We start from the raw sequence: 13,302 nt of genomic DNA, 5'->3' as shown, positions 1-13,302 counted from the left end.
GCCACTAAAATCCGAAACCACTAAACCGATTTTGATGAAATTTTGTATACTGTGTGTAATTTGGTCCAACTTAAAGGATAGGATACTTTTTATCTCATTTAATTACCTCGGTATTTTTAAATTGCAAATTTAATGTTTTTATTTATATATTCCCTAAGTCTCTAACAGATGGCGGTGTAAGTTAGTTTGTTGACAGACACTTTAACTTTTCACGTTATCTAGGTTGGTTAAAGTAGCCAATAGATGGCGCCAAGTTTAGTGTAATATAAATTCAACGTATTATAACTGAGCCACAGCGATGCGTGGCCGGGTCTGCTAGTATTATATATTTTTCGAAACTTAGTTTTAAAGGTTATGATTAAAAAAAATTTTCATAAATGAAATTTAAAAAAATATGTATATAGAATAGAAATTATTTGAATGTTTCAATGAAAATAATTGTTTAATCCTCTTTATGTTGTAAGCTGTTTAATTAATTATTAACTCATTGCTGAAACCTAAATTTTTTAGAGTGAGTTTAAAAGTTTATTAATCAATTACATTTTTAGAAATGGAAATTAAAATCAAAAAAAGAATATTAGGGAAAAATGATTTGAATGTTTACATTCTTTCAGAATCTAATTTCAGCAAGAATTTAAGTTTTCAAAACTTTTATCAAATAAATTGTTACGTAAAAAATGGGTAAGGAAATTTTTAAAAAAGTTAGTGCGCGCGTGCGTATAATAAATTTAATGCGCATTAAATGTTTACCTTCTTTCACTGCAAAATGGAAAAATTTAGAAAAAACTGAGAATTTCTACTTATATTCTAAAAAAATATTTTTATAAATAAAAATTACTTAATTAAACAATTATGCTTGTTATCTTTAATTAATTATCTCCTATTTCAAACTCGAAACTTTCATAATTTAGAAAAACAGAGACTTTGTACATTCTTGTAAGATAAAATAGTTATAAATGATAATAAATTGTTTAAATAAATAAGGTAATAACTTGAATTAATTATTATCTCACTCTAACTGAAAAGTTTGAAATTTGAAAAAAAAACACGACTTTCTACATTTATTCGCAAATAAATTCGCCAGAAACAATAATAAATTCTTTAAACAAATAATCTATTACCTTGCATTAATTATTACCTATTTCTAATTGTAAACTGGAAAAATTAACAAAAAATCGACAATTTCTACCTATAATTGAAGAATATATTGTTATGAATAAGAGTAAATGTTTTTAACATTTATGATTGTTATTTTTGATTATTTCTTCTTTCATACTCAAAACTTTAATAATTTAAAAAAATAGCAACTTTGTACCTTTTTATAAAACAAAATAGTTATAAATAATAATAAATTGTTTAAACAAATAAGGTAATAACTTGAATTAATTATTACCTCAGTCTAACTAAAAGATTTGAAATTTGAAAAAACCACGACTTTCTACAATAAAGTAAGTAAAATTGCCATAAACAATAATAAATTATTTAAACCAATAAATTATTAACTCGGATTTGTTATTACTATATTCTAATCAAGAGTTGACAATTTAAGAAAAAACCTTCACTTTCTCGCATGATTCTAAGAGGATATTATTATAAACAGAAGAGATAGTTTAAACAATTATTTTCATTATTTTTAATTTTTTGTTTCCTCGTTCTAACTGAATTTTGTAACTTTTCAGTTAGAACAAGGAAACAAAAAATTAAAAATAATGATTTTTAAGACATACTGCTATTAAGACATATATTTTAAGACATACTGTATCTATAAATAACAATAATATTGGTTGAAAAATAAGTTTTTTAACTTGCAATAAATATTTCATTGTTTATTACATTGTACATTGTTTGAACAATTTTTTTCAACTTCAATTAATTATTTTCTCAATCTAACTGAACAGTTGAAAATGTAGGAAAAGCATGAATTTCTACCTCCATTTTAAGAGAAAGTTGCTTTAAACATTAATAAATGAGTTACAAAAATAATTTATCAACATGCATTGATTATTAACTCGCTCTAGCTCAAAAGTTGGATTTTCAATAAAAACTCTACATTCTAGCATTATTTAAAAATAATATCGTTATGAATACTAGTTAATTGTTTAAACAATTTTTTTTTGTAATTTTGATAAATCATTACCTGACTCAAGTAAAAAGTTAAAGAAAGGTTGGACATTTCATGAAAAATTTAAACTTTCCAGCATTATTCTAAGACACATAATGATAAATTGTTTAAACAATTATTTTTTTAAATTTCAATAATTGTTTTCCGGCTATAACTAACAAATTTTAAACAAGTTAAAAATAAAAGAAAACTGCGACTTTCTAGCTCATTTCTAAGAAAAAATAGTTACAAATAATAATTAATTGTTTAAACAATGACTTTATTAACTTGAATTAATTATAATCTCACTAAATAAAATTTTAATAAATGTTGGATATTTCAGAAAAACCCGCAACTTTCTACCGTTATTTTAAGTGAATATTGTCATAAACAATACATTGTTTAAACAATTATGTGTGTAAACTTCGTTAAATCAGTACCTCGCTATAAGTGGAAAGTTTTAAAATGGTTAGAAATTTCAGAAACCATCTCAACTTTTTAGTCATGTTCTAAGAAAAATAATACTAAGTTATTTAAACAATTATTTTTCTTAACTTTAATTAATTAATTTATAATTCTAACTTCAAAGTTAAAGACAAATCAAAACGAAAAAGAAACTGCAACTTTTTACCTACATTCAAACAGAAAATTTCTATAAACAATAATAAATTGTTTAAGCTAATACTTTAATAACATAAATTAATTAGTAACTCAGTCAGACTAAAAATGCTATAAAAAATTATGAAATTATCCAGAATTATTTCCAAGGAATATTGTTACTTTCAACTGTATTTGCTTCTCAAATATTTCTTCTATTGTGCCTTATATGCTGGGACTTATATATTTTCGAACCTTATGCTTTGGGACTTATATGTTTTAAACATCATGTCCTTGGACTTAAATATTTTTTTTACTTATGTTGCGAATTTTCTAAAATCGAGCAACTTTCTAAAATTATTTAAAAATTGTATTATTATAAACAATAGTAAATCGTTTAAACTATTACTTTTGTTAAATGTGATTAATCATTACCGGATTGGGACTTATACATTTTTGGACTTTTTGCCTCAGGACTTATAGGTTATTCGACATCGTACATGGGAACTTATAACTTATATATTTTTAGGGCCTTATGTATTGTAACATGTATATTATCGGGCCTTATGCATTATGACTTATATATTTTTGGACCTTATGCCTTGGGACTTATATGTTATTCGACATTATACATAGGAACGAATACATTGGGACTATATTTTCGGGCCTTGTGCATTGGGACTTATGTATTTTCGGGCCTTATTCATTGGGACTTATATATTTTAAACCTTATGTCATGGACTTATATGTTATTCTGCATTATAAATGGTTACTGATGCTTTGGGAACTATATTTACTAGCCTTGTGCATTAGGACTTTCATAATTATGGGGCTTATGTTAGGGAGTTATTTATTTTTGAACTTCATCCGTTGAGATACATATATATTTTTGGACCTCGTTCCTTGGGACTTGTATGTTTTAGGGCCTTATAAATGGTAACTTATGCATTGGGAAATATATTTTAAGGCTTTGTGCATTGGGACTTATATATTTTTAAACTTAATTCCTTGGGACTTATATGTATGTATACATTATAAATTAGAACGTATGGACTGTGAAATACATTTCGAGGTTGATGTATAGGGACTTATATATTTTTGGACCTAATGCCTTGGGACTTATATGTTTTTGGATCTTATACCTTGGGACTTATATGTTATTCGACATTAATTATGGGTACTTATGCTTTGGGACCTATATTTACTAGCATTGTGCATTGGGACTTATATGATTTCGGGACTTATATTTTTGGACTTCTCTATTTTTCAACTTCATTTCTTGTGACTTATATATTTTTGAACCTCGCCCCTTTGGACTTGTATGTTTTTCGATCTTATGACTTGGGACTTATATGATTTAGGGCATTATCAATGAGAACTTATGCATTGGAAAATATATTTTAGGGCCTTTTGCATTGGGACTTATATGTTTTTTAACTTTATGCCTTAGGACTTATATGTATGTGTAAATTATAAATTTGAACGCATTCACCGTGAAATATATTTTCGGGCTTGATGCATAGGGACTTATACATTTTCCTTTATGTTGAAATTTTCAAAAGACCCCGAAACTTTCTGGCATTATTTTAAAATAATATTTTTATAAATGATAATAAATTATTTAAACAATCATCTTTGTAGAACCCTAAGGGCCATTTACAATTTATGTACGAGAATATTTTTCAAAATCATTTTTCTACTCCTTTATTCAACACATAATTATTCAGTAATAGAATTACTTTATGGTAGTTCCTAGTTGAGAAAGTAATAAATCAATATAAAATATTTTCAGATCTGTAGTTCAGGATGATCAGGGATCATAAATAAAGGTCCTACGTAATTGTTTACCATCTATTTGAAGGAAGCAGTAATAGTAGTAATAGTTTTCAATTTATAGTCAGGAGGGTGAAAGATATTTACAAGGCGGTGTACATTAAAGATCCCATGAAAAAATTGTTTTTAAGAATCATTTTCAACCTTTGTTGCGCGTCATTTCTTAATGGTGACATTTAATACCTCGCACAGCGGTATTTAAAGTGGTACACGTTTCTTTAAAATTATTCATTACTCCCTTGTCCTCTCGTCAGCCAAAAAAATCCTTTAAAAAAGATGTAGCCCAAATATATATAAGTCCCAAGGTAGAAGGCCCAAAAATATATCCAAGATACAAAGGCCGAAGGTATATAAGTCCTAAGGCCCTCAAATTCATAATTCGTAAGATATAAGGCCTGAAATATATATGCACTAAGCCATAAGTCCCTAAGAAATAAATCTTCAACTATAAGCAACAAAAAATAAGATCTAAGACCAAAAAATAGATAAGTCCCAGACATATAAGTCCAAAATATATAAGTCCCAAAAAAGTAAGTCATATAGTCCAAAAGTTTCCAAAATATAATAAGGCCCAATATATAAGTTCCAAAAATATGATTAATCCCAACACATGAGGCCCAAAAATACAACCAAATTATAACTGAGGAACTTAAATGTTTGGAAAATTTATTATTATTCATAGTAACATTCGCTTAAAATAATGTTAGATTTAAGAAAAAGAAGATATTTTATGAAATTACGAGAATTTAAAATTTGAATAATACTTAAAAAAATGGTATTTAAACAATCAATTTTTAACCTTTCGAAATTAAGTATTGTATTTTCAACCATTGAAAATTGAATATTGCATTCTCAGAACTTGAAACAATAAGAAAATTGAACTGCTGAAAATTTATTGGAAAATGACAATTCAATTTTCTTCAATTCCCAACATTTTAAAATTAAACTGTCAGAAATTCCGCGGCTTAAAATTGAATTTAAAATGATACAATATTAATTTTTGATTATCTACAATTTTCAACAGATGAAAATAAAAAACTAATTTTTCTCCAATTTTTAAGTTTATCTTGTTTTTAGCAGCAATAAATTGAAATCAACTGCTGTAAATTAAAGAAAACTGAAAATTCAATTTCAAAACTGAATCTTCAACGTTTATACATGTAACTTTAAATATTGAAGAAAATTAAACATTTAACTTCTGAAAATTATATTTTTAATTTTTTTTTTCAAACTTCAACAGTTGAAAAAGAAATTGAAAATTGAAGAGAATACAACTCCAGAAAATTGAAAATTCAAGAAAAATAAACTACCGTAAATTAAAGAAAACTAAAAATTGAAGAAAATTAAAAATTAAATCTTTTAATTTAATTTTCAAAATTAGATAATGCAACTGTTGAAAATCGAAGAAAATTCAGAACAGAATTTTCAACATTTTAAAATGCACCCATTGAAAATTGAAGAAATTTCCAAACTGAATTTTCTACTATTACAAATGCAACTGATGAAAGTTGAAAACGATGTAAAATTAAAACTTTTTGAACGTCAATTTTCAATTTTTGGATTTAAACATTTTTAAATGTAGCTGTTGAAAATTAAAGAAAATTAAAAGTTCAACGGTCGGAAATTCAATTTCCTTCAAATTTCAACGGTTGAAAGTGAAACGGAATTTTGAACTGTTACAAATGCAACTCTTGAAAATTTATTTTCAATTATTTTCAAAGTTTAACAGTTGAAAAAAATTGAAAATTTAAGAGTATTGAATTCCAGAAAATTGGTAAATCAGGAGAAATAAATTGCTGTAAAGGAAACAAAAATTAAAATTCAATTTTTAACCTTTAAAAATAATGCAACTATTGAAAATTGAAGGAAATTAAAAATTCAAATGCCGGAAATTCAATTTTCTTCCAATTTTAACAGTTGAAAGCAAAACTGAATTTTTATCATTTACAAATGCAACTGCTGAAAATCAAATTTTCCATTTTTTTCAAATTTCAACAGTTGAAAAAAATTAAGAATTCAACAGAATTCAACTCCGGAAAATTGAAACCTCACGAGGAATAAATTGTTCTAAATTAAAGAAAAATTTCCAAATTGACTTTTCAACTGTTACAACTGCAGCTAATGAAAGTTGAAGGAAATTCCACTGCTGAAAATTTAATTTTTTTCTAAATTTCAACATATAAGAGAATTGAAAATTATGTTGTTGAAAATTCAAGATTAATGACTTCTGCAAATTAAAGAAAACCGAACATTTGATTTTCAATTATCATTTTTCAATATAAGGTAATGCAGCTGCTGAAAATTGAAGAAAAATGAAAACTGAATTATCAACTGTTACAAATTAAACTGACGAAAGTTGAAGTAAATTGTAAATTGAACTGCTGGAAATTCAATTTTTTTCAAATTTCGACATATAAAATAATTGAAAATTCATCTGTTAAAAATTGAAGAGAATTGATTTCTGGAAATTTGGAAAAAAATTCAATTTTCAATTATCAATTTTCAGCATTAGATGCTGCAACTGTTGAAAATCGAAGGAAATTGAAAGTTCCATTTTCGAAAATTTAAAGTTCCGGAAATTTCAACAGTCGAAAAAAATTGAAAATTCAGCTGTTGAAAATTGCAGAAAATTTAAAAATGAATTTTCAACTGCTACAAATTAAACTGATGAAGGTTGAAGAAAATTGAAAATTCAACTGCTGGAAATTCGAATTTGTTTAAGTTTCAACATATAAAAGAATTGAAAATTCAGCTGTTAAAAATTCAAGATAATTGACTTCTGTAAATTGAAGAAAACTGAAAATTTAATTTTCGATTATCATTTTTCAACATTAGATAATGCAATTATTGAAAATTAAAGAAAATTCCAAGTTCAACTTTCGGAAATTTAATTTTATTCAAATCTTAGCAGTTGAAAGCGAAACTGAATTTTTAACTTTTGCAAATGCAACTGCTGAAAATTAAATTTTCCATTTTTTTCAAACTTCAACAGTTGAAAAAAATTAAGAATTCAACAGAATTCAACTCCGGAAAATCGAAACCTCATGAGGAATAAATTGTTGTAAATTAAAGAAAAATTTCCAAATTGACTTTTCAACTGTTACAAATGCAGCTAATGAAAGTTGAAGGAAATTCCAGCTGAAAATTAAATTTTTTCTAAATCTCAACATATAAGAGAATTGAAAATTATGGTGTTGAAAATTCAAGATTAATAACTTCTGCAAATTAAAGAAAACCGAACATTTGATTTTCAATTATCATTTTTCAATATAAGGTAATGCAGCTGCTGAAAATTGAAGAAAATCGAAAACTGAATTATCAACTGTTACAAATTAAACTGACGAAAGTTGAAGTAAATTGTAAATTGAAATACTGGAAATTCAATTTTTTTTTTAAATTTCGACATATAAAATAATTGAAAATTCATCTGTTAAAAATTGAAGAGAATTGATTTCTGGAAATTTGGAAAAAAATTCAATTTTCAATTATCAATTTTCAGCATTAGATGCTGCAACTGTTGAAAATCGAAGGAAATTGAAAGTTCAATTTTCGAAAATTTAAAGTTCCGGAAATTTCAACAGTCGAAAAAAATTGAAAATTCAGCTGTTGAAAATTGCAGAAAATTTAAAAATGAATTTTCAACTGTTACAAATTAAACTGATGAAGGTTGAAGAAAACTGAAAATTCAACTGCTGGAAATTCGAATTTGGTTAAGTTTCAACATATAAAAGAATTGAAAATTCAGCTGTGAAAAATTCAAGATAATTGACTTCTGTAAATTGAAGAAAACTGAAAATTTAATTTTCGATTATCATTTTTCAACATTAGATAATGCAATTGTTGAAAATTAAATTTTCCATTTTTTTCAAACTCAAAGAATTGAATAAAATTGAAAATATAACAGAATTCAAATCTGGAAAATTGGAAACTCAGGTGAAATAGATTGCTGTCAATTGAAAAAAATTTCCAAACTGACTTTTCAACTCTTACAAATGCAACTAATGGTAGTTGAAGAAAATTCAACTGCTGGAAATTCAATTTTCTCTCAATTTCAACATATAAAAAAATTAAGAATTCAGCTGTTGAAAATTCAAGACGACTTTTGTAAATTAAAGAAAACTGAAATTTTAATTTTCAATTATGATTGTTCAACATTACATAATAAAACTGTTGAAAATTGAAGGCAATTGTAAGTTCAACTTTTGGAAATTCAATGTTCCTCAAATTTCACAGTTAAAAAAATTTTTAATTCAGCTATTGAAAATTGAAGAAAATCAAAACCTGAATTTTCAACTGTCACAAATGATGGAGGTTCAAGAAAATAAAAAATTCAACTGTTTTTTTTTAAATTTCAACATATAAAAGAATTGACAATTCAGCTGTTGAAAATTCAAGATAATTGACTTCTGTAAATTGAAGAAAACTAAAAATTTAATTTTCAAATATCATTTTTCAACATTAAATAATGCAACTGTTGAAAATTGAAAAAGTTTAAATTGAAGAAAATTGAAAACTAAAATTTTAACTCACAAATGAAACTATTGCAAGCTGAAGAAAATTGAAAATTCAAGTTAATTGACTTCTGAAAATTAAAGAAAACTGAACATTTAATTTTCAAGTATTTTTTCAACAAAAATAATGCAACTGTTGAAAATTGAAAAAAATTGAAAATTCAGCTTTTGAAAATTGAAGAAAATTAAAAACTAAAATTTTAACTCTTACAAATGAAAATAATAAAAGCTGAAGAAAGTTGAAAATTCATTTCTCAAATTTCTACGATTCAATTTAATAAATATTTCGATTCCTAAAACAAAAATAGGAAAAAATGAGATTTTTTCCAAAAGGGGTCTCCCTTGACAAATAATATTTTGCATAATTAATATTCATCCAGTAGACCCTCACTAAAGAATTTATGAGATTAAAAAAAAGGACCCCCAACTCTGATAATCTCCTTCACTGAGATTGTAGAACCTGTCCGGTTTGAAATGTAGTCGAACCAAGTTTCTTTTTCTTTTGGATTCGAAAAAATTTCGGACCTCAAAGGATAATAATAATAATTCCCTAATGGCCCTTTTACTTGAAGAACTGTCTCATTTGGACCACTTGGATTTCAGTTTCGTCCAGGAATTTGGATCACCGCCAGCGGATGGAATCACTTTACTGCTGGAGACCCTGAGAGGTGTTCAATTGGCGCAAAATTCGCCACCTTCGGGCCAATCTGGTCCACGCGTTGGTACCAGAAGGGCCGCTTTGGACGAGTTGGGATGTGTCGAGTGTTTAGCAGCCTGTAGTGAAAGATGCGCTGACGCTCCCAGACTTTTGGTCCAAGCACAGCCAGGATTACTGGCTTTGGCTGTCTGCCTAACAAGCAGTCTAAACCGGTCCAGAGTTCTGGCATTACAGGTAAAATTCTTCATCTTAAAAAAAAAATATTTAAAAAAGTTAATAAAGGGAAAGGGAGCTGCAGGCCTGAAAACCCCTTTAGGGTGAGGAAACTTTCAATCGGTTCTTGACTAAAGAATTATTCAGCTAACGTCAACAGCTACTGACTAAGAGGCCGTACTTCAATGACGCAACAGATTATAGGCCCGTTTTAAACCCCCCACCCCACCCCTGTAACAAAACGTAATAAAAATATTTTACCTCCGCCCTTCATCGCTGTACAAACTCAAATTTTCAGATTTATTAATTTATTTTTAACAAAAAATGTCTTTTATATTATAAAAGATGTATTTTTAATAAATTCTTGAATTTTCCACAAAATAACAAACTAGTTAAATTTTCAACCTAAAAAGATAAATTCCCAACCAAAAAGTGCCATACTTTATATTTCAATCAAAAAGATAAAATTCATTTTAAAAAAACATTTAACCAAAATGACGAATTTTCAACGAATATTTTTCCCTGAAGAAAAAAATTAAAGTTTTAAAAAATTGGTTAACCTTCAAACCAAAAGAAAAATTCTCCTTTAAAAAATGGAATTTCGAAAACAAAAAGAATGAATGGGGCAAAACATTAATTTTCCACGAAACTAGTGCATTTTTACCCAACAAAATTAAAATTTCAACCAAGAAAATAATTTTTTACCAAAAAATGAGAGTTTTCAACAAAAAAGATCAATATTAAAAAAATGAAGAAGGTACATTTTCAGTGAAAAAATTAATTTTAAACAAGAAAAAAGTCTTTTCACTAAACAGTTTAATTTTCGTCCAAAGACATAAGCCTTTAATAACAAAAAAAATCGAAAAGAGATACCAGTTGACTTTTAAAAATCAAAATATGAATTTCGTAAAAAGAAATAAGTTTCTACGTAAAAATTGAATTTTTAATCCAAAACGATGAATTTTTTCTACCAAAAATATGTTCTTTTTAACAAAATAGTTAAATTCTCTATCAAACAGTTTAATTTTTACGTAAGAAAGATTAAATTTGAAAAACTTGAACTTTCATCCAGTAAAGATTTCAGTTTATTTTTCAACATGAAAATATAAATTTTAAACAAAAAGTAAATTTTCTATAAAATAATTTGAGAATTTTTCAGCTAAACAGTTGTATTTAATCGCAAGACGATAAAATTTCTATTAATAAAGTAGATGGATTTTTAATATAAAAATTTTTTCTGAGTTGAATTTTCATCCAGAAAAGATTTCAGTTATTTTTTTAACATAAAATTATTAAATTAAAACAAAAAGTAAATTTTCTACGAAATATTCAAAATTTCAACGGAACAGAAGAATTTTCAACCAAAAAATATGACTTTTCAAGAAAATTGTTAAATTTTCAACCGAAAGGTTGCATTCTTATGCAAGAAAGATCAAATTTCTTTTAAAGCAGATGAATTAAAAAACACTTTAAAAAATAGTAAAATTTTTCATTTAAAGAAGATTCCAGTTCATTGCCCAACACCCAAATAAAAATTATTAATTAATTAATTAATAAATTAATTAATATACCCAAATAAAAATTATAAACAATAAGTTAATTTTTTGCTAAATAGTCGAGTTTTTAGCCAATAAGCATCACTTTTTAAAAAGATTGCTATTTTTTCAATCAAACAGTTGTATTCTTATAAAAAAAATTAAAAATTAACTAAAACAGGTGAATTTTGAAATAAAAAAGACAAATTTTCAAAAAAAGAGTTGAATTTTTACCAAAAAATATTTCAATTGACTTTTCCACACAAAAATACGAATTTTAAAGAAAAAGTAAATCTTTTTAATTCTTTGGAATTCCCTGAATTCTCTGAACTCTTTGAAACCTTTTAATTTCATGAATTCTTTGAATTACTCAAATGCTTTCAAATCCTTTAAAATCTCTAAATTCCCTGAATTCCGTAATTTTATTAATTATTTTGATTTTTTTCGATATCCTGAATTCCTTGAATATTCTAAGTTCCCTGAATTCCTAAAAAATTCTGAATTTCCCAAAAACCCTTTAGTTTTTAAATTCTCTGAAGTCCTTGCACTCTCTGAAATCCTTGAACTTCCTGAAATAGATGAATTCACTTAATTACCTGAAATCCATTAATAACACAAATTTTGGAAATATTCTGAAATCATAAAATAAACTTGCATCCCCTGATTTCCTTGAATATTTCGAAATTAAGTTCTCTGAACCCCTTGAATATCCCAAATGTTATGAAATCCTTTAAAATTTCTAAATTTCCTGAAAGTCGTGAATTTTTTATATATCTTCAGTTCCTAGAATGATCTAAATTCCTACAAATTTCTAAATTCCTTCAAATCCCTGAAGTCTTTCAATTCTCTAAACTCGCTGAATTCCTTGAAATTATTAAAATCTTTGAATATTCTGAATTCCTTGAATATTTTGAATTCCTTGGATATTTTTGAATTTCTTAAATTTCCTAAGTCTTGTGAATTGCCTAAAATCTCTGAATTCCTTAACATCCTTCAATTTCTTGAAATCCTGAATTCCTGGAATTTCCTAAAATCCTGAAATATTCTTAATTCCTTGAATATTTTTAAAGTGCTTGAATTCCATAAATGATCTGAAAAACCAGAAATTCTTTTTATTTTATTAATTCACTGAAATCCTTGAATCCCTTAAATATTCGGAATACCCCGAGGAATACCCTGAACTTTCTGAATATTTGAAATTCACTAAAACCCTTAATTTCTCTGAAATCTTTAATATATCTGAAATCCTTGATTTGTCGAAAATACTTGATTTATGGTAAGTACTTCATTTATCTGAAATCTTTAACTTATGGTAAATCCTTGAATTAACTGGAATCATTGATTTATCTGAAATCCTCGAATTATCTAAAATTCTTGATTTGACTGAAATTTTTTATTTGATTAAAGTCCTTGATTAATCGGAAATCCTTCAATTATCTGAAATACTTTATTTATGATAAATTCTCCATTTATCTGAAATCATAAAAAAAAAATTCTTGATCTGACTAAAATCTTTTATTTATCTGAAATCTTCAAATTATCTAAAATTCTTGATTTGACTGAAAGCTTTAATTTATTTGATATCATTGATTGATATGAAATCCTTTATTTGTTTGCAATCCTCGATTTATGTTAAATCCTTGAATTATTTAGAATCCTGGATTTATCAGAAATCGTTAAATTATCTTAAATTCTTGTTTTACCTAAATTTTCTCATTCTTCTGAATCCTTGAATTATCTAAAATCATTGAATTATCTGAAATCCTTGATTTATCTTAAATCCTTGATTCGACTGAAATCTTTTATTTATCTAAAATCCTTATTTTGTTTGAAATCCTTAATTTATCTGAAATC

General features: G+C 25.9%; 1 protein-coding gene across 5 annotated transcripts in view; it reads left to right on the top strand.

The window, feature by feature from the left end:
* Window positions 1-13,302, top strand: part of LOC117171085 — a 277,166-nt gene that overhangs the window by 247,937 nt on the left and 15,927 nt on the right. For all 5 annotated transcript variants that reach the window (XM_033358135.1, XM_033358134.1, XM_033358133.1 and 2 more), the window contains one exon: window positions 9,646-9,934. In XM_033358135.1, the coding sequence (XP_033214026.1) occupies window positions 9,646-9,934 (289 nt within the window). The remainder of the gene's footprint in view (window positions 1-9,645; window positions 9,935-13,302) is intronic.

The sequence above is a fragment of the Belonocnema kinseyi genome, chromosome 4, assembly GCF_010883055.1.
Source record: "Belonocnema kinseyi isolate 2016_QV_RU_SX_M_011 chromosome 4, B_treatae_v1, whole genome shotgun sequence".
NCBI lineage: Eukaryota > Metazoa > Arthropoda > Insecta > Hymenoptera > Cynipidae > Belonocnema > Belonocnema kinseyi.
This window is presented reverse-complemented; position numbering and strand designations above follow the sequence as displayed.